At 41.6% G+C, this 20734-nt stretch overlaps 4 protein-coding genes across 27 annotated transcripts in view; 1 reads left to right on the top strand and 3 right to left on the bottom strand.

Annotated features, from left to right (window-relative positions):
* The first annotated feature begins 387 nt into the window (after nucleotides 1-387).
* On the top strand, nucleotides 388-2958 carry LOC119034054 (probable E3 ubiquitin-protein ligase MID2). Its single transcript, XM_037124756.1, has 3 exons — nucleotides 388-1104; nucleotides 1697-1886; nucleotides 2360-2958. The coding sequence occupies exons 1-3, from the start codon at nucleotides 508-510 to the stop codon at nucleotides 2956-2958; spliced, it is 1386 nt and encodes a 461-aa protein (XP_036980651.1). The 5' UTR covers nucleotides 388-507.
* A 1361-nt stretch (nucleotides 2959-4319) lies between these two features.
* LOC119033528 (hyaluronan-binding protein 2-like) lies at nucleotides 4320-9259 on the bottom strand. The gene is made up of 13 exons (XM_037123764.1): nucleotides 9107-9259; nucleotides 8806-8911; nucleotides 8539-8631; nucleotides 7705-7818; nucleotides 7479-7595; nucleotides 7269-7379; nucleotides 7004-7175; nucleotides 6825-6922; nucleotides 6318-6744; nucleotides 6075-6217; nucleotides 5688-5822; nucleotides 4807-4952; nucleotides 4320-4679 (listed from the first exon to the last, which is right to left on the bottom strand). The coding sequence occupies exons 1-13, from the start codon at nucleotides 9164-9166 to the stop codon at nucleotides 4512-4514; spliced, it is 1890 nt and encodes a 629-aa protein (XP_036979659.1). The 5' UTR covers nucleotides 9167-9259; the 3' UTR covers nucleotides 4320-4511.
* A 136-nt stretch (nucleotides 9260-9395) lies between these two features.
* On the bottom strand, nucleotides 9396-15840 carry LOC119033530 (probable E3 ubiquitin-protein ligase TRIML1). Of its 3 annotated transcripts, none has more exons than XM_037123772.1 (6): nucleotides 13458-15840; nucleotides 12300-12533; nucleotides 12096-12142; nucleotides 11842-11984; nucleotides 11375-11752; nucleotides 9396-11293 (listed from the first exon to the last, which is right to left on the bottom strand). In XM_037123772.1, exons 2-6 carry the CDS (start codon nucleotides 12432-12434, stop codon nucleotides 11157-11159), a joined length of 840 nt encoding a protein of 279 aa, XP_036979667.1. In that variant the 5' UTR covers nucleotides 12435-12533; nucleotides 13458-15840; the 3' UTR covers nucleotides 9396-11156. The 3 variants fall into 3 exon arrangements, with proteins under 3 accessions (XP_036979667.1, XP_036979668.1, XP_036979666.1); XM_037123773.1 differs by having other exon boundaries at nucleotides 11464-11752; XM_037123771.1 differs by lacking the exon at nucleotides 13458-15840 and having other exon boundaries at nucleotides 9396-11752; nucleotides 12300-12957.
* Nucleotides 15841-15973: 133 nt separating this feature from the next.
* Nucleotides 15974-20734, bottom strand: part of ablim1a (actin binding LIM protein 1a) — a 43262-nt gene continuing 38501 nt past the window's right edge. For 18 of the 22 annotated variants that reach the window (XM_037123745.1, XM_037123741.1, XM_037123758.1 and 15 more), the window contains 7 exons: nucleotides 20411-20534; nucleotides 19574-19635; nucleotides 19226-19286; nucleotides 18964-18971; nucleotides 18363-18437; nucleotides 17245-17325; nucleotides 15974-17030 (listed from right to left, as the gene is read on the bottom strand). In XM_037123745.1, the coding sequence (XP_036979640.1) occupies nucleotides 16917-17030; nucleotides 17245-17325; nucleotides 18363-18437; nucleotides 18964-18971; nucleotides 19226-19286; nucleotides 19574-19635; nucleotides 20411-20534 (525 nt within the window). In that variant the 3' untranslated portion in view covers nucleotides 15974-16916. Of the gene's footprint in view, nucleotides 17031-17244; nucleotides 17326-18361; nucleotides 18438-18963; nucleotides 18972-19006; nucleotides 19078-19225; nucleotides 19287-19573; nucleotides 19636-20410; nucleotides 20535-20734 lie in introns of those variants that run through there. The other 4 variants (XM_037123742.1, XR_005079268.1, XR_005079269.1 and 1 more) reach the window with 4 other exon arrangements.

Genomic DNA, 20734 nt, shown 5'->3' with positions numbered 1-20734 from the left:
TATATTTAGGTTTTAGATAAGAAGACTAACTAATTTCAGCTAGTTAGAGTACAGTTGTATTGTATTAATTGAAATACATTTTTTATTGGAATTCAATGTCACATATTTCTTTAATCATTATTGTTATTATTGATATAATGTATTTATTGAATTATTTATGTAATTATATTGTCATTTAATGTGTAACTTTAACTGTCATTGAGTATTGTATAGGAACATTTTGCTCCATAACTCAAGGTTTAAACTTTTTTTTTTTATTATTCAATATTCAAAGGTCCTTAATTGGTAATTTAATTCACTGAATCCGGTGTGTTGGAAACTTGCCTTCCCATTGTGTGTGGTCTCCTGAGAGTCAATGGCTTGAAACAGTTACTGGAGGATGTCAACTCATCTTTAGTAACCTGACACTGAGGCATGCCAAGAGAGGCCTGTGAAACATTCATGAGCAGGAAGGCCAGGCAGGAGTGCAGGGCACTCTGAGCTGCCATAACAGGTGCAAGCAGAGCTATGGGGACTGTTGAGGAGACTTTAAAGTGTCCCGTCTGCCAGGACTTCTTCACGGATCCTGTGACGCTGCCATGTGGACATGACTTCTGTCTCACCTGCATCCAGGCTGTGTGGGAAACGGATGGTTCTCATCAGGCTCCTCTCTTCTGTCCAGAGTGTCAGATTTTCCTCCCACCTGACCTCACTCTGGAGGTGAACACCATCCTCCGGACCAAAGTGAAGGACTTCATCACTAACATGCCATCAACAGCAGAGCTTCAGATGGCACCACCAGACAGGGCATCGAAATCATCTTCAGCCATCCACTGTGACCACTGCATAGAGACACCGTCAGTGGCCGTGAAAACCTGTCTGACCTGCGATGCCTCACTGTGCCAGGCTCATGCCCTGCTGCACCAGCAGAGGTCTGCTCTGAGGGAGCACACAGTTGTGGAGGTGACAGGGGACCCGCTGTCTCTGAAGTGCAGGGAGCACCGTGATGAGCTCAAGCTCTTCTGTATGGAGGAAAGGGTCCCTGTGTGCTGCTTATGCGTCCTGGTCGGCACGCACAAGAACCATAAAGCATCTCAGCTCCACGAAGCCTGTGCAGACTTCAAGGTGAATATTAGTATTGATTGATCAGTGGTTAAGTTATCAACATAATATGAAGAAATATCAGTTTTGACATTATGATGTCAGTGTATTTTATGATTGAGATATATACTGAAGTTAGCATGTGAAACACTAGCCTGTACAGGTCCAAAACTCCTGTGTTGGAATGTGAACAGCATTACCCCACTGATCCCCAGTTCGTACCACTAGCTGCACAGCTAACAGAGCTATCTAGCTCACAGCAGCTACAGTTAGCAGCAGTTAGTCTGGTGCTATGCTCTCTTTTCTTTTAAGTATGAATTCAACAGGTGGCTACCTTTAAGGTGTTTTATTTTCTTGTAAATGTCACGATTATTTCTTCACATCTCTGTCAGGGTATTAACTTTCTATAGGCCTGTTGTATTTCTGTGTTCAGAGCATGTTAGAGACCAATTTAAACCAACTGCTGAAGAGGAGAGGTGAAGCAGAACATGTCATCAAGGACTTGGAGTCACTGTATACACAAACAGTGGTAATGTCATGTGAAATACACCCTCTATTTTCATAATCACTGAATCCTCATTTGCTGTATGTATTGACATATTGCTCTCGTTCCTAGAAGTCTGCTGCAGATTTCAGAGAGAGAGTCTCAGACAAGTACAGCAGGATCCGCGTCGTGCTGGACGGCGATGAGCGTCTGATGATGCAGATAATCGATGCAGAGGAGGCATACGTGACAGAGTGGCTGGAGGCCCAGAGGGGCGTCATGGAGGCTCAGATCAAAGAGATCGACACCCTCAGAGCAGCCAGCAAATCCCTCCTCCAAGAGACAAATAATCTGAGATTCCTACAGGTGACGTATCGGCGCCTGGCATTATGACAGTGTGGTATATTTCTCACCCAAGTGCACCTAAAATATGACCTGTTTATTTTCAACAGCAAATCACAGCAGAGAATCTTTGGTCAGTATTCCGTCACTCCAGTATTTTTTTCTACAACTTTTTTTCTTTTGGTATCATTTTCCCCTTGTAATGATTCTGATTTTTTTTTTTTGATTATAGTGACCCTTTGGATTTAGCACCGGTCCAGGAAGTAGACAGAGATCTATGCGAACCGGAGAAACTGAGAACAGTAGAGAGAATGGTGGATGACCTGTCGGTGGCTTTGTCCCAACACTTTCCACGAATGTGGTCCTGTTAGTAAAGAATACAACATTTTGCAATCGAAAATCAGCCCCCACTATCACCGTGAGTGTGTACTGAATATAGATTTTTACTTGCAGATCTAAGTTCCCCTGCTCTGGACTCCAACACAGCCCATCCGAAACTGGAAATATCCCAGGACAGGAAACAAGTGCACTGGAGACAACAGCCTGTCGGTGAAACCACGAGCCCTCAGCCATATGACTCCCAGTACAGTGTACTGGCTCAGGAGAGTTTTACAACTGGCCAGCACTACTGGGAAGTCATTGTCCAGGATAAACCTTACTGGCTGATAGGTGTGACCACTGGGCCAGCAGATAAAAAAGATGGTCCCAGTCAGAGCTCCTCCGGCCTGGGTGTGAACAACACATCCTGGTGCATCTATCATGGAGATGGACAGTACACGGCATGTCATGACACACAGGAGAAGCAGCTGTCAGTGGGGAAGAGAGTCAGAAAGCTGGGCATACTGGCCAATCTCCAGAAGGGGGAGCTGTCATTCTATGATGCTGACTCTGTGACCCTGCTTCACTCTTTCTGTGTGCAGTGCAGAGAGCCTCTCTACCCCATGTTTAACCCATGCATTGATGTGAATGGGCTGAACAGGCAGCCTCTAACCTTGTTTTGGATTAACGACCCCTGGAACTGGCAGGTAAACACAAACGTGGGTAAAGAGTGAAAATTCAATGACATTTTTCCATATTTACTCCAGTGTTGCATCCTGTAACAAATGTGTGGCCGTCAGAGTACCATGAGCTTCACCAGTTTTCCTGCCTGGATGTGTCGCAGGTTAAACTAAAAAAATGATTATGAACTATGAAACTATGACAGATGAACAAATTGAACTACCTCTGTATCTATTCTGAGAGCCAAGATTGCTAATGAGCATAATTTTCTCTTTACCAGCAAGAGAGAGAGGGAGCAAGTCTTTAATACTGCATTATAGTGTTCTGATACTATATCATTTTGATCAAATAATGCTGATGTTTTACAGAAAGCTGTTAAGTAATAAATATGGCTGAGTAGAGATGTTTTAACTTTTTTAGTCTAGCCAATGGTCGAATATTGACTTCTATATTGCCTGTCCATTGTGTGCAGTTGTGATGTACATTAAATATTTCATCAGGCGGTATCGGGTGCACCCTCATACAGCACTTTTGTTCTGTGGTAAAGTATCTAATGGGCCAGCAGCTCGGCAGCTCTCATGTTTGACTTGATGTAGTTCAGGAAGTAAATGACCCGTGTGTAAACTACTGGCCTGCCCTTTGTAAAACTGCCCCCCCCAGGAAACAAAATACTATTGGGGGAAAAGCATGAACAGTGACAGCGCACAAGAGATTTTAGATGATTATTCATGCAGCATAGTTTTCCTCATACATTCCAAATGGAGTACAGTCTGCTCCTTTCCTGGGGGATTGGAATCGCACCAGGCACACACACACTAACCAGCACACTTTAAAAGACTTCAGAGCCACAACACATCTTGCAACTCATCAGAAGAACCATGTGAGACATAATCAGCTTTTACAAAGTGTTGACAGGCTGAGAAAATGTTGATTTTGAGCATTTAGCTTGTGTGCTGGTTTATTAAAAGGCATATTCATACCTAGCACCTATGTAAATGAAATCTACATTATAGGCCCATTTGTGGTTTTCTAGCACTGCGACTCTCCTTATCCTGATTAGGGATGTAGGGTCGAGACATCTACTATTCAGGCTTTGGCATCACTGATACATTTAGCCCCTTCATCTCGGAGGAATGATGATAAATGTGCTTACTGTATTCATCTCCCATCTCGCTACAATTAAGATGATATTCTTACTGGTTGACCACTGAGAAAAAAATTGCTTGATTAATGAATAAATAAAATTAAGAAAAAAAACAGTTCAGTTTTAAATGCATTGTGTATTATCCTTTTCTATACATGCATCATTTTTAATATATGTTTTTGGATTGCCATTGGCTTGACTAAGTGTATCACTTTAGGGAAAGGCTTAGAAATATGGCATTGTGATGTAAAGAGGATACAAACAATTTTGTAAAATTTTTTGTTTTTTAAGTTTTAATGAGCAGCATCTCAACATAAAGATGATGTTACAGACCTGATAAGCAAAAAAACAGGTACAAGTGCACAAAATCCCAAAGCTGAATTGGGAAAAGTAATACCTGCTCTGTAAATAAACAAGTCCTTGACTAAACTTACTGGCATGTTGCTGAGTAATTAAGGTTGCTTATGTAGATGCTGCCTGAGTCTTTGACTTGATCCAGTCCAGGAAGTTAGTGACCCGTGTGTAGACCCCAGGCTTGTTTTTCATTCCACATTGGTCTCCCCAACTCACAATGCCGTAGACAACGCTGGTATTATTTTGCTTACAAGTCAGTGGTCCTCCAGAGTCACCCTGAAACAAGAAGGAAACCGCTGACCACAATACGAATGCACTGGTGCATACAGAAGTTTTAAGACCTCAGAAATGCACATATTTTGAATGATAGCACGTGCTTAACAAGCAAGTCTCCTCTACTGACCTGACAGGAATCCACCCCTCCCTGCAGGTGGCCAGCACAGAACATAGAATTATCCAGGACACTGCCATAAACAACAGGCTCCATGCACTTCTCCTGGTTGATCAGCAGTACATTGGCCGACAGTAAATGGTTAGAACCATATTCAACTGCAGGGACAAGGAGGACAAAAATGTTCATTTGTTTTTCAAGGTTTACAGGGTCGTTTAAACAAGTGATCTGTATGGGGGTACAGCTGCCCGAGGATAGGCTTACCTAAAAAGACTGCAGAAACGAATTTTTTTAAAAATCGAAATTATGGCGTGGCTAAAAGATCATATCTGCAATTTAGCTCACCTGAACACCATATGTTGCAATTATGCCAATGGGAGTTAACTAGGAAGGCTACATAAAAGTAGGATAGCCTAATATGTTAAAGTAGATAGTTGGCTGAAAGTAATTCATTAATATTTAGAATAGTAATTTAAAGAAATGGATAAATGATCAAAATACCTAAAATAAAAGATTAATTGTTAAAACAGTTAGCTAAATGTAGTGGATACATTGCTGAAATAGTGAACAGTAATGAGTAAAAGGTAGAAAACAGTTCAAAGTATCACAAAACATTCAGCATTTGTGATAGGATTACTGACCACACACCTAAGTTTAGTTCAGTTCTATGAAAAATGACTACAACAGTATCATTTTGGAATATGATTGGTGAGAATCAATTAAGGGGGAACATGATTATTGTCAGACAGGGCAGTGTACCTCGGACCAGAACGTTTAGAACCACTGCTTTAAGCTAACAAACATTCAACCCCCACGTGCCTCTAAAACAAATCCAACGATCTGTATGTAAAAATGCTTTTTAATCAAGGCTGAATATGCGAAAGTGGCCTTACATTCCTCAGTGGCACCCCATCCAGATATTTTACACTCCGTCCCATCAGGCAGCCGAGCATCAGGCAGACAGGCCGTCTTCACAAACTGGGTCTCATTGGCACAAACTCCGTTGATACCATTCAGCCTCAACAAGCCTTGGTGCAGTTTGGATAGAAAGTCACAATAAAACCAAAAATTAAATGACAAGCATCATCTTGTATTGTAACATCAGAATCTCATGACTTTGGACACTGCGCGCTTCATCAGTTATATCCTTACCGACCTTGGTTACTTAAAAATGCTCAAGACACATTCATTATTTGATTTAGATATTGAATTCAAGTATTTTTGTTACTATCAGTGCCTGTGTTATATAAAATGAGAGCGTGGGGCGAGACGTGGATCACCTATGTCATTGTAAACAGCTGAAGGAGTCTCCCTGTAGTTCTCATGCCTAATAGCCTCTTCAACTCTCAGGGTTTGCTCTGTGGATTCGTCTATATTCAGTGACAGACCTCCCATGACCACCTCCATGTCCTTGTTTGGTTCACTATGAAAACACAAGCAAAAGATTAAGTCCACATGTGAAAAGCTATTCCTTACGCAGCCAATGTTTGCTGTTTCGCCAAATTCATTATGGTTGTGCTTACATGCAGTGTGCAGCTGTCAGTACCCAGCAGCTCTTGATGAGAACTCCTCCACACGTGTGTTTGAACGGCAGGTTTGAGTTCTGTGGTCTCACTTGAATAGACACCTGCCAGGGTATAGCCCCGGGAGAGACCTTTAGACCACTAATGATTCGGGTTATGGCCCTTTTCGGCTGAGCGTTGCCACACGTGGAGAACTGCTGTGGTGGAAGGGTGGCACTCGGAATGACAGAAGCACCGGGGGTGGTAGAAGAAGGCTGTGGAGCCTGGGTGGGCTGCCCAGTTGTCGGGGGTTTGGTAGTCGCTGGCTCGGGGACTGCTGTGGGTTGAGATGTTGAAGGCCGAGGCGCTGTGGGTTGAGGTGTTGTAGGTTGGGGCTTTGGAGCAGTAGGATCTGGGCTTGGAGGGACAACACCGGTTGGCACCACACCTGAAAAATACATGCATGCAGGTAACAATTATTTGGATCACATTCACAATCATAAAGTTGTTTGAGGCTTTCAAACTGACCTGTTGGTACGGGACACTCTGTCACATCACAGTAGTCCCACAACAACCTGCGGCCTCTTCGGAAGAAGCACCACGGCATCAGCTCTCCGTCTGGGTTTCTGTGTCACACAAACTGCGAGTGAGCGTCCACTTGAGGTTGCCCTCTGCCATTTGAATGCACACATTTATTTTCCCCTGACCTGCAGAAGTTGTGAGGGCCAAGTCCATCTTTGTCCTCGAAGGAGTCAAAGGGATCGGCTCCTTTCTCCAGGATGAACTGAGAGTTCCAGTAGAGGCATTCGTGACCATCATCTGTCTCACTCACATTGCCACGGTACGACTCTCCATCACCCACGTAGCAGTCATTGGGACCTGACAAATATATCACACTGAGTCAATATTTGAGCTGTGATGATGATGATGAGCAGGGAAAAGGAAATCAATAATGCGGGGGATATTATTTACCAACATGGCAGAAACGTCCCCTGTACCCCGGAGGGCACTGGCAGTCAAAGTCATTACCGTCCTTGACGCATGTTCCACCATTCTTACATGGGCTAGGCTCACACAGTGAAACTTTGGAGAAAAAAACGTGAAAGCTTGCGATAAGGGAAGCTGTAAAAACATGTGAACAATATGTATACTGTCATGTTTGCACAAATAAATACTCCTCACCAGTTCTGCAGCGGGGAGGCTGGAAGGGCACTTTGCACTTGCACTCAAAGAACGGAGGAGTTGGAATCAGAACACATTCACCACGCCCACATATACCTCTCCTACAGTGTTTTGGACCTAAGGTGATAACGCAACAGTTTGAATACATTTTTGCTTATTATGTATTTACATATATGACCTGTCTGCAGTCCAACAACTGCACAGGAAAAGGAATACTTTTTCAAACCTTTTTCACATCTCCTTCCCTTGAACGGCCTGGGACAATCACATTTGATCTTGCCTTTCTTGCCTTTCTCCTCACAAACACCATTGTTGAGGCAAGGATTTGGGTCGCATTTGTCTGAAAAATAACAAAAGTTAATAGGAGCATGTTTAACCTGTTACCAATCTTGAAAGTGTTTGTAAAATTAGCTTAAAACTCTGTCAAGCCCAAAGTAAATTCAAAACTGTAGTTGAACCACTGGGAGTAAAGGCATAGTTTGGGGCTTTTGAAAGGTTACAGTCTGAATTTAGGGGGCTCCTGTTATTGACCTATAGGAGTTTGAACACACTGAATGATCTTTTCTTAGCTGGAATACACAATTGCTACACATGTATGTAGTTTAATATGCAGCATACATTCCAGGTTTAGGGCTTTAAAAAAAAAAACAATATAAACTATATATTACTGGATTTGAAATCTCATTGGCTACATGATGCATCAATCATCTGGATCCTGGTGTAGAAGGGGTTCAGAACAGAGGAGAAAAAAGACTGGGTGAGTGACTGCTCTACATGATCACTCCTTGGCAACTGTAGGTTCTAGGATGGATAAAAGGATAAAAACAAGAAAACGCACCCACAATTTGCGATTTTGTCACCATTTACTCACGGAATACTATACTGTTTTAGACTACGTGTGTTCCTGAAATAAATCAAGTGGACATTTGGGAATAAGAGCTCAACAGGTTACATTTGAGCTTTCCAATGTAATGTGGTCTACTATGTAGCCGTCTGAAAACATGTGACATTACGCAACTATCATTAGTGTGAGAGAATATGTGTGTGTTAGGTCTCTTACCCACTTGAAGGTCATAGAACCAGTCTGCATTACTTTCTTCGTCTTCATCATCATCATCACCACTAACTGACTCTATGATCTCAAAGAAAACATCTAAAACAACATTTTTCCTTTGTTAGATATTAATCATTATTGTCTTCATCTCTTTGTTAGCCAACACATCTTGCATATATTTCAGACTACGTAGGGATGTGTGCACAATTTACAGTATACTAAATGTGAAACACTGATCAAAATATTATAACACTGATACAAAGACACACTTACCTTTAATTATGTCATCATATTTTGCTCTCTTGCTGAGTTTCTGATGTCCAGGGTGGTCAGGACCATGATGGTCACGATGACGATGTTTCTTGTGTTTAGGTTTCAGCTGGATTATAATTTGACAGCACCACATCAGACATTTTTGTCAAAAACTCAGTTCAAAGCCACCATGACATAAACATGCCTTATATCTACTGTATTTTTATTGCCAGCAAAATGAATTATCAAACGTTGCAACATCGTAAATACCAGCAAATACATTTGCTACACAATTGCTGTATAACACACAGTGAATACATACTTCAGCAGGTATAACGAGCGCTGCTAAGAAGAGGCAAACGAAGAGGAGCTTCAAGTTCATGACGGCAGTGGATCAGGGGACAGCCAGAAGAGTCAAGCGAGAGTGCGCTGTCTGGCTGGTCGCTCACACTTTTCTAACCATTTGTGTCAAGTCCACTAACCTTTGATTCACCGGGGGTGTTTGGCATGCAGCCCCGGTGCTGAGTCAGGTTTATCGATTTGACTGTGCTCTTGGATGGTTATTATTTTAGGAATAATATGTAATAATACTACGAGCACTGCTCACGTTACTAATATGTATAGCATCACCATCTTTGCCGCCCTTGAAACATTATTCATATTGAAATTCATAAAAATTAATTTTGATTAAAACAGGGTGAGAGTTGGCTGCAGCACAAAGGCTCAGAGAGCATATTTGCAGAGTCAATTGTTTGTTTGAATCTAGACTTTGGATCCACATACACTCGGTGCATATCAGGATACACTACAGGGTAATGTTTTATATCTCTTTAAAACATCAGAGAAGTGTCATACTTAACGCATGATTGTACAATCAATCCAGTATACTGTACCAAGAACATCAATTGTGTGCCAGTATGAGTTACATTGAGGACTTCCATGTAAGACCAACACCTTTTTTCAACAAGACTTTGCTGTAAAGACAGAATATGCAAACTCAACCCGCACAAAACATTTTACAGACCTTTTTCTATGATGAGCTTAAAGACGGGTCACAGCGATTCTAATATTTCTGCACATTCATCTGAAAGTTTAACACACATCTGCGGGCACTGAAAGAAATATGTAATGATTCTTTGAAAGGAACTAAATCAACAATCAAGTTTTTTTTTCTTATCACATTGTGCCTCTATGCTACCAAAAATACATTCCGTTATTTCAAAGAAGAGCTTGTTAAGTATTAGAAAAGGTACCATTTTCTAATTAGGAACCCTTTAGTTGTGTCTAATGGTTTTATTTATGCTTAAATAAAAGTAATCCTTTATAGATAGGTGTTTATCCTCTGTCATTCAATAGTCTGTTATTCATTAGGAAGACACTCAGGAACATGGTCAACCTTTTGTGTTGCCCCCCAGTTGTCAGAGTGAGCTTGTTAGCATGCTAATATTTGTCTCACAGAGCCGCTAGCACGGCTGTAAACTCTTATGGTGAGTTCCATTTAAACTGGGAAGTCTGCCGTACCACGTAGCTACAACAGCACGTGACACAATACTTTCTTTCTTACACCGTAAAAGATGCAGACACAAAGCAGTGGATGTATATTGTCATTATCACAACGCCCACAAAATGCCTCGTTTCACTATCAGCGTATGAGCCATTTGGTCTGATAGCATTAGGAGAGTCTAGAAGAGACAACCATTGAGTCATTTTATTCCCATCCAAGTTTGCTGGGGTTTCAACCGGAAGTTATCAGACTTGGTCGGCAGACATCTCTAGTGTGTACACTCTATGGGAGTGGGAAGAATACAGGTCATTTCATACCCGTGAAGGCACCCTTATTTGGCTTCTTATGCCACAGAGCGGCTTTCATAGGAATGACTGGGGCCCTCCCTCCAAAGCTGGATCCAGATTTTAATGATTGGATCCATGCAACCAGCCCCGACCTCAAAATCCAAGAAGGCTGCTCCACGAATCAACAGCTTTGAAAGCTGTAAAATACACTGTTCACTGGCACTTCTGTCTTATTTGTGTGTCATTAAATCAGTCTTACACACAGAACTGTCCAACCTCGACCTATGGCCACGTATCTTCAGTGTTCGTATGTCCAAAACACCATGTAATGGAAGAATAACTCCAAAGATTACTGCATGTAATGCATTGTTATGAACTGGTATTGCTAGCAGTGACATACCTGGCTAAAACTGTGCGTGGTCAACTCAGATATGACATAATTCCCAGCTCCGACCTCCGGCTTCCGTGGTGAGGAGAACGTCCCATTAGTCTTATTTAATTATTAATAAAGCCATTAGTTACATCTTATAAACTCTTATAAGTGGTGCGTTACTAGAAAGTGGTGCTTAAGCAAGGATTTTCTAAAAGCTTTTCTGTGGCGCTAACCCAAGATCACTTGTATGAGATGCAGCGTTACAGATTACAATAGGCTTTGAGTTGGTGCCATTGTGGTCATGACCGGGACACAGGGCCAGGTGAAGGCAGTCTGAGAAGGTTCCTGCACAGAAGGAGAACAGCGGCGTCATATTGTCTGCCTCAAGAAACGTCACCAATCCTGCGGGGAAATTACAGAACACACCAATCCGATAAAAGCGTTTTGTTAAAGGCAGCTGATGGGGCACCCCTCCATGCCAGGCCGTATACTCCCCGTCAAAGAACTCCACGCACCATGACTCGTCGCCCCGGCCAAGCCAGCAGTCCTCAGTGGTGCCCTTGCGGGAAATGGTTGGATAGGTGACACCCAGCTCCCAGTAAGTTTTCCCAGTCACATCAATCTCCCAGTAATGGCGGCCAAAGCTGTAGCCTTGCGAGCTGATGACATTGAGAGTGGTGTCAAAGCGTCCAGGGAGGTCAGGAAGTTGTTGCCAGGTGTCTGTGTAGGTGGCACTGTCACCGTCAGAGGAGACGATCAGCTTTGGATGGGCCGTCTCTGGATCCAGACGCACCTCACTGGAATCTGGAGCAAACATATTTAATATATTTTATACAGAAAATTCTACATTTGGAAGAGGCCAAATCTTGGTTATAAAACATGCGTGAACTGACAGCTCTTGTAGAGTTTCTTGATTATCGGGGTCTGGGAGCAGATAAGCAGAAGCATGTTGTTGGTGAGGCTGAGGATCTGGTCAGCTTTAACTTCATCCAGGCTCACACTGACTGGGTCTGTCCTGTTTAACACGTCCACCACTCTGCAGGAGGCAGACCAGAGAAACATCAGCTACTGCTCCACTGCTTGGTAAACTTCTTCTTCTTCTTCTTCTTCTTTTTTTTAAATCATTAGTTACGATTGAATTCCATACCTGTCCACAGACTCAATGTCGTGCTGCTCAGGAAATGAAAAGAAAGACTGGACAAAAGGAGAAAAATCCAAATTAAATAATTTTTAATGGATGGTTTTTAGCACATAGGACTTTTTGTTCCCATACACAAATGACAAATATGCCCAAATATGAACATTTAGAATCTATCTGGCCCACTGGACTGCCTCTGACAAGTTTAATCACCATTGTGTCAGGCTCTGTGTCATTCTGGTCCATTGCCACAGAGAGTCTGGCCAGGTCCTGCTCTATCTCTTGGATTAGAGAACAGTTTCTTTCCACCAGTCCATCCAGAGCAGCGACAGCAGCCCGCTCCTCCATCTCCAGGTGGGACAGAGTAATCCTCAGGTCCTCATCCAGGATGGCCTGGATCTCCTGGTATTTCCTTATGATGCTCTCCCTTATCACCAAAGACTTTTTCTAAGTCAGGCATAAGCATTTATCAGTTTATTGTACTGTGATCACAAGTAGCATAAGTGTTGTTTTTTATACTAAATATACCAAAACAAGAAAAATCAGTTTAAAGGTGCAATATGTAAGAATTGGCCACCTGTCACATTAGGTCGCCAAACAAATCGGGGGTAGCAAATTACTAGAGTACCGCTAACTGCTGCTCACTCTAGCTGCTATTAGTTTATAAGTTCAGTTAGCCATGCAGCTAGACACCACATTAGCTAAGTCGAGTCAGTGCCTTTTCATCCCTTAGTAATTTAAATGTGCACTATATAGAGAAAGATCTTCATTGACTGATTTTTTATGCATAATCAACTTTTTATAGGAAGACACAATTTCATACTGTGTCATGCTTTGTTTATATTTGGTGGACCCTGCCACCTTATAGCTTCAAATGCAGTTCTAGCGACTTTATTTTCCTCTTAGAACAACTTGTTTATTCAGTTATGGAAAAGAAAAATATTTAGTTTGTGATATGACCTCATTAATATTCTAACATTAACAACATAACATTAAACATTAAAATTTTGAGTTTGAATTTCTTCTCCAAAACTACATAGTGCCCCTACATAACATCAGTTTTCACAGTTCACTTTGTAGTTCTGATTCCTGATTTAAATCCCTTATCCAGTGGATCGGAGCCTAACTGCTCGCTTTACCACCGACCACCGAGAGTGAAAACGAGCCACTGCGTCCTAATGTTAGCATGTGGCTGGCTAATGTCGTTAAAGTTATCTGTTTCCCTGATAAAAAATGTTTTTTTAAAAAAAACTATATATATATAAAATTCTTACATATTGTAGCTTTAATTTTCAATATTAATGTCACAACAAAGACAGAGAGATCTCATATGGCTAAACCTGAGCACTGACTAGTCTGAGCACAACTTACCGCAATCTCTGATTGCCGTGCAGCCAGTTTCTTTAGTCTGTATTTCACTGCTTCTCTTTGCTTCTTCAGGCTCTCTTGATGCTTTTCTATTGTCTCCTGGAGAAAGGGTGGCACACACACACGCACACATTCAGCACAGCTCGAACAAACACACCCAGCCAAGTTCTTAGTGGCGAAGTGTAGCTGCAGAAGCAGTTTATTATGAGCGTAGAGCGCAATTGATCGACAGGAGTGTGTTCACCGTAACAACCATTTAGTCTCCAGCAGTTCTCTTATATATTATGTTTGTTGAGACTGTATTTTCTTGTTGATTCATTGAATGTTTTCACTGATTTACTGCCACATAATTAAGCACAAAATGATCCCCATTCATCTCAATTCTGTTTAATTACGGACACACTGCAGTGTTGTGACCCAGAAGCAAGCATCTGTCTCCTGCATTCTTGGTATGAATGGTTGTCAATGCTGCCGTCTCAATGAGGAAAATCCATGATCGTTGTATACACGATCATTTTTGTCCCTCAGTAATTCCCCCTGTGACTGATTGAGGCTGCAGTGCAGCTCTCAGAAGCTCACACTGTACAAGCGGTGCATTAGCTGACACAGTCAAAGGAGAGTAGTTTTTTCATGACATTTAGAAGGACTATGCTGTGTGGTTTGTGTTAGTTATTACTGTAAATTGCTTCATGTGTTATTTGACTGGGAACTCCAAAGATTCCGCACACTAAAGTGTGTGTTTGCAGGTCTTCTGGGAGTAGTACTGCATATGTAAAGAATGTAGTATAAAGCTTGGTACCCCCAAAGACCTGTGAAAACAGTTAAATGTGTAAGACTGGCAGTTACCCTTTAACTGCTGACATTTTCCAAAGCACAACATGTTTTTCTCCCATTTTCAAGTCCCCTGCCACCAAGAAAATATCTTTTGCTTATTGTTACCTCACTTAGAAGCTTCACTGTGCAGAATGATGAACGTACAGAGTTCAGTCGAGGGCTTTTTGTTCTGACACTCGTCTGGTGATGGAGGACAGTTTTCTTTGCGTTTACCTTAAATCTCAGGACTATGAGCCAGTCATGGTGCAGTATGCAGCTTACACACAAGTGATGTGAAAACTCAAAACCTCCAGAGCACATACACTTTGAATGGAATTTCATCATATGTCTAGTAGTTAACTTTTCAAGTGAACAATATTTCCATTTTCATAGGGCTTGGACTTTTCACTAAGAACTTTTAATTGGTTTATTGAACTTTTCCTTTAAAAACCCAATGAAACTCAAATTGTAGAAGATTTGATATGTCTTATGAAAAGGCTGGAGGGCATCCTGAACTATGTTTCTCCTACCATCCATGGAGCCACTGTCCAATTAAAATTGTGGAGAGTTAAAACATGCTTGGGGTTAGTTATCCATTCAAGTGAAAATAAGTTCCCTCCCATCTTTTGTCAGATACACTATTGCTGTGGGGTAATAAAAGATATCAAGCATTGTCTTGAATAGTCAGAGTAATGCTTTACAGGAATGTTCTTCAGCCGAGAGGCTCTAAAATAGCTTCACAGCAAGGCTTTGTGAATATACTGAGTGGCCATACTGTTGGAAATGAAGACACAGAAGTTAAACAATAGAAAAATATAACCCACAGGATGAATCATGTTAGTAGCTTCTCGCATTGAAGAGGTCGCTGCAGTGGCCAAGTCTCAGATGTCTTGCCTTCCCAAGTGACCTTGAATCAGTCTGGAGGAGATGTTCAAACTCACAAATCAGAATGTTGTTTAATGATTACAGTGGTGCATTATCTCTGTGAGGCAAGTCCCAGATATTTGCAACGTGGATTTCAAATCATAACGAAAGTAGCTGCTTGGAATAAAAGGAAAACGGCGGTGTGCTTTGGAAAATAGTCAGTTACACAGCATGTGCAGTACCTGATCTGTTGCAAGTGAGCAATCAAGTTAAACTTTTCCCACTTCAGACGGGGTGCATTAATGCTTTTAGCTTAGCAGCTAATCTTAAAAAAAGGGAGTAAATAAAATCTTCATGAATCCATTTGAGATCTCAGGGATTCTGAAGACTTTTATTATGCCGTATGGAGCCATTTTATTTATCTATTTTCATATCTTCATGTCCCAATCTACACCATCTGATTAGCTGAATATTGCAACACTTTTTTTCCTGCGAAACAGCAAACAGGATGCTTTGTGGACTTTATGAAACACATCCTTCCATCAGCATGTGGGTGAATAGATAATGATACAATTTTTGTTTTGTGAGTACACCGAAAGTGCTTGTGTCAGAATCAAGGGACAGACCCAGTAAAAAGATGTTTCCACACAGGGGCCCAAACTACTGTGTTTGTAAAGAAGGTCAGTGGACTCCAGTGTCCATAAATAGCAACCAGTCCTCAGACTACCGTTCACCCTGTGTGACATCAATGAACCGGTGTGTTTATTGGTGAAATGCAGAGAAGAAAACAGAGAGCAGAAAAGAGGCGGTCGGTTCCTTTGGTATAGCCGAGGATCATATGGTTCATGGTGATTTAAAGCTTTATTGGCTTAGATTTCAATACAACAAATGGCAGTGTGGGTTTTCATTTATAAAACAGTACTTTCAAATACAGTTGCCTCCTACATTAGGTTTTTTTTATCTATTTGTTGGTTTACTGTATGTTGGATACGGCATTTAAAATATATTAAGATTTGTACTTCCAATACATGTAAAGGGAAAGTGTCTGGCCATGTTTATGAGAGCCTGAGAAGAGAGACATTTTCTTTTTGTCAGGGTCAGATGAATGTTTGGCGTGTACAGTAGGCAGGGGGAGGGGGACTGATGATGTGTAGGTGCTTGGATGATTAATTTCCATGAAGATCCAGTAAAACATTTGATGGGTCAGCTGACTGCTTTCCCAGTGGCTTTTTTTCTTTTTTTAACTTTTTTAATTCAAAGACTCACTGAGCCGATTCTTGCAAACTTTGGACTAAAACTGTTTCAGCCCAAGCAGAGGAAAGCTGACACATGTTCAAGCTACGAGCATGGACATTTTGTAATGGCGGCATGAGGTTCTACTGTACTTACAAAGTTCCACAGGAATCAACAGCAACAAATAGTAGGAAGAAACGAGCAAGAAAGAAAGGAAAGCAGTTCCACTCAAAGCAAAGCAAGAAGTAAAACAAGCGCAGTCAAACCGAATAACATGACCCTACTTATCATTCATTCTTTGTCATTTTTGAACATGGAAGAGAATCCCATTCCTTGTTTCCTGTGCAAATCTAACTGGACAAATCATTCAGCACACTGTCACAGGAAGCTTCAGAGCAAAAAGAGTCCATTTCACTGCTTCCTCAATTATGCCAGGATCAAACAGAAAAAAAAAACAGAAGAAAGGGAAATAAACCGAAAAACCTACATCTAGATTACAGTTGTCGTGTGCTATCTGGATGAATGTACAGTATGTGCATGCTGCTCTGAGTGCTAGAAGAGCTTGGCCTTCTTTTTCATGTCGTTGCGTTTCCACAGGGGAAGCCTGTCAAACTCCTGGATCTCCATTCCAAAGATGTCAAAGAACGTTTCAGGTGCTAAGTGGCGCTAGAATTGAGAAAAAAGGTGGAGAAAACAAAGGAGGGGAGGGTGGGAGGGGAGCGTGGTTAACACCAAAGCCATAAAACGGGTCACTGCAAAAATGACAAGAAGCAATGGATACTGCACATTCCTCGCTACAGTTGTACTTGTGTAACGTGTCATTTACACAAAGTAGAGAAATCCAGTATCAATTGCGGACAGTCAGGTGGAAAACTGATACCTCCAGTCTGGTTCTGTCCACATCCCTGGGCAGTTTAGCTCTCCCTCTACTGGTTATCATGAGCATTTCATAGGGGTACACCTTCAGAAGGAGACACTCGTCAGTGAACAGGTAAAACCTACAAGCTGGAGTCAAGCTGCATGAAATTTACAGACAGTCTTTTCATCAAACAAAGCTATAAAAATTTGGATATTTTTGTAGTTCTGAGTGTGACAGAGGGAACACTGGGTGGGAGAACAGGTTTGTGACGGAAGGGGGCCCACTGGGAGTGAGAGCATTTTTATTTTCTTAGGTTGTTGGGGGAAATGCAGGGTGCTATGACGTGTTCACAATTTATTTCTTCGGGTGTAGAAACGTGCAATAGATTAGGTAAGGGCAAAAAACATGAAAACAAGAATTACGTAACAGCCTGTATTTTTAGAGTCATTTAAAGCAAACTAAAAAAAGATCTAACACCAGAAATGTAGGCCAAGAAAATCCACGTGGGAATGATTGTCCTGGAAAACTGAGGTGCTTCTGCGCTTCTAAATAACTAATCCCATCTGTACAGGAACAAACTGGCAAATGATTGGCTGAAATGCTCAGTAATAAGCAACTAGAAGTTCTCTGAGGCCTCTGACCAACTCATATTCACACAGTAACGTACAATCTCTTATATACTACACAGTATATAGTGATATGAGTTGTTTGGATGACGGGGCTGGGCGTTGGATTCTCCACTGTATGCCGCATACAGTATCCAGCCACTTTAAGTTGAAAGCTATGTGCAGATGAGCATGGAGAAGCCAGCATGCTAAGCGCTACAGTGACTCGGCAGCTCCTGAAGCGGCATGCTAAATCAGGAAGCCGGCTAATGTGAGTCTTTCACCTCCAGTAAAAAAGAAAAAAAACTCTTTTAGTTCCCTATTTCTTCCACCAATGTCCCTGTGCTAAGAGGGTAAACACAACGTGCTAATTATTTCTTTTCAACCTCCTCTTTTTTTGGGTTAGTTGATCTCTGAATTGCTGCATGTATCGTTGATTGCAGTTTAAAAATCTAAATAAGTGAACAGTGTATTAATTTTGTAACACATTTCAGTGTGGATTAGTCATCAGTACAAAAAGAAGAAGATACTTGCTTTTGGTTCCAACATATTAGGCATAGATACTCCCCTGTCCATCCTTGCAAGTGCTGCACGGCCATCCTTAATGTGCTAAAGAATAGAACATACACAAATGTAATATAGTGGAAGGGGACTGCAGGGTTAATGGCAATGAATATGTCCACTAATGGCAGTGGGCACAGTTTTTACTGGATGGAGCAAGTAGCTTGGATCCTGTTAAGTATATTAGTAGTCAAGATGGGCAGTCTTTTTTGACATGTTCTTTGAATGTCTCTGTTTTTTTTTCTGTGGTGGTTATATTTTAATGTGACATTTAGCTTGAGTCATAACATTGGTAAACAACACACAGAACAAGACATGAGGCGATGGTTGTACATTGCATTTACAGTACACTGGTTCAGCTACCGGGCAGTAGCAGTGCCTGTCTGGGCTGTTTGTTTCAATCACTGCACTGCGTGCCCCGTGGCTGACATTATTCCAACAGTGATGCAAGCATGTAGCAGGAGTGGGCGGTGTGCATTCAGGGCAAGGGTGTCTCTTGCAACCCATAAGCAAGCAAATATATGATGCAAGGGTGAGGAGGCATGCCAGGTGAAAAAGCAGATGAGAGACATACCTGAAACTCTGCAGGACAACATGGGACAGAAAATGAGACTCACAGTTAATGGTGCTGCTGTCAAATCCCCCCTGCCAGGCTATTGTCTACAACACTGCTGTCCCTGACGACACACTGTGTGAATCATTATGCACATATTTTCAAAATGCACGTCCATTAATGTACACGTAGCGGGCCACTTTTTGAATACTGATGCTGAATAGCTCTGGTGATATTGGTAAGAGATTTGCTTTTTAGGCCATGTGTTGGTTGCAGCTCTCACCTCTGCCTCCTCCACACATGTCACCATAGCTGTTGTACTGGGTGAAATCTGTAGACTGGGGCTGCGGGGACAGAGATAACAGAACATCAAGATTAAAGCAACATTATGCAGCTTTTTTGCCTTAAAATAACTGCTTCAAAATCATATTGATGGTACAGTGTTTTGTTGGTGTCTCTGTCACAGCATGCCAAGGGCATTTTATTGCCGTTAAAGGACCAGATTTGTATTAAATTATAATTACTCTGTTATGTTAATACAAGGTTTTTAACATTCAATTTCTGCTTCTTGGTGATTAAAATTCTGTCAAATGTGTCTTCTGTCTGCATGTTAACATGAGTGAGCTCTCACCCGATGCAGCCCATTTCTTCCATAGCCAGGCAGAGAGTTAGTTTTGGTCGGGGATGTTAAATCTGAAACATACATTTTGTTCAAAATTATATTTGGTGTAAAAAAGAACATCAATAAAAGTTGACCTAACTCAGAAGTCTGGAACATTTTCATTAACAAACATTTTTTTCGAGTCACAAAATTAAAGGTGCAATATGTAAGAATATTACTTGAAAACATTCATAAAATAACGAGAATTATCAACATAATGTGAAGAAGTCACAGTTTTTATTCTTTTTTTAAAGTTATGATGTCTTTGTATTTTATTTCAATGATATATGCTGAAGTTAGCTTGCTAACCAGCTAACCCAGCCCATACAGGTCTAAAGAGAGACTAAAGAAGCAAAGGGAAGCAGTGAATTACAGACTGAAGAAAGTGGCAAACACGTACGTATATGTAACCAGCTAACCCCGGTCCGTCCCGTTTCATAATACCACTTCCTACCTCATGAAGCATGATATGATAGTTTAGCTTCTCCTAGCAGTCCAGCTAGCAAGTCCCGTGCTAGCTGTGTAAACACCAATACTTCCATGCTCCCCAGTCTCCCAGTCCTTACCACTCACTGCATTGCTAACTGAGATAACTAGCTAACAGCAGCTACAGTTAGCAGCAGTTAGCAGTAACTCTGATCATATACTGACCCTGTAACTGTTTTAAGTATGGTTTCGACAGGTGGCCAATTCTTACACATTGCACCTTCAAGGACACATGTGACGTATACTGTATATATAGCACAGGCCTTGTGTCAGCGTACACTGCTGACTCAAGTGCAAACAGCTGATGAAGCTGCCCCGTACCTGCATCACAGTTGGTCTGTTTCGGGTCGTAGCGCTGAGCAGAGAGGCTACGTGCGTGACGCTCCCTGATCTGCTCTTTTTCCATCTCCTCCTTCAGAATGAGTTTTCCCAAACCAGACTGAATCTGTACACAGACACACAAAACACACACTTTTAGATAACGTACAGTACATCCACTAGGAGGATCGAAATTGTGACCTTAAAATCCAAAGTCAAATCGTCTAATCAAATCAGAACTATGACACCACTAATCTCCACAGGTAAACATCAAACTATGACACAAACAGTACAGATACTTTCAGGTTTATGATTCATGGAGGACAC

Source organism: Acanthopagrus latus, chromosome 15 (genome assembly GCF_904848185.1).
Source record: "Acanthopagrus latus isolate v.2019 chromosome 15, fAcaLat1.1, whole genome shotgun sequence".
Classification (NCBI taxonomy): domain Eukaryota; kingdom Metazoa; phylum Chordata; class Actinopteri; order Spariformes; family Sparidae; genus Acanthopagrus; species Acanthopagrus latus.
The sequence above is the reverse complement of the archived record's forward strand: the minus strand, read 5'-3'. Positions and strand labels throughout refer to the sequence as shown.

Bases quoted from the DNA above. Each gene is read 5' to 3' on its own strand.
- LOC119034054 (XM_037124756.1), top strand. From the start codon at position 508: ATGGGGACTGTTGAGGAGACTTTAAAGTGTCCCGTCTGCCAGGACTTC. The intron at 1,105-1,696 runs GTGAATATTAGT...TCTCGTTCCTAG, and splicing joins AAGCCTGTGCAGACTTCAAG to AAGTCTGCTGCAGATTTCAG. The intron at 1,887-2,359 runs GCAAATCCCTCC...TTTTACTTGCAG, and splicing joins CGACACCCTCAGAGCAGCCA to ATCTAAGTTCCCCTGCTCTG.
- LOC119033528 (XM_037123764.1), bottom strand. From the start codon at position 9,166: ATGAACTTGAAGCTCCTCTTCGTTTGCCTCTTCTTAGCAGCGCTCGTT. The intron at 8,912-9,106 runs GTATGTATTCAC...ATTATAATCCAG, and splicing joins CGCTCGTTATACCTGCTGAA to CTGAAACCTAAACACAAGAA. The intron at 7,380-7,478 runs GTGAGGAGTATT...TTTTCTCCAAAG, and splicing joins GCCTCCCCGCTGCAGAACTG to TTTCACTGTGTGAGCCTAGC.
- LOC119033530 (XM_037123771.1), bottom strand. From the start codon at position 12,434: ATGGAGGAGCGGGCTGCTGTCGCTGCTCTGGATGGACTGGTGGAAAGA. The intron at 12,143-12,299 runs GTGATTAAACTT...CCTTTTGTCCAG, and splicing joins ACACAGAGCCTGACACAATG to TCTTTCTTTTCATTTCCTGA. The intron at 11,985-12,095 runs GTATGGAATTCA...TGCCTCCTGCAG, and splicing joins GACATTGAGTCTGTGGACAG to AGTGGTGGACGTGTTAAACA.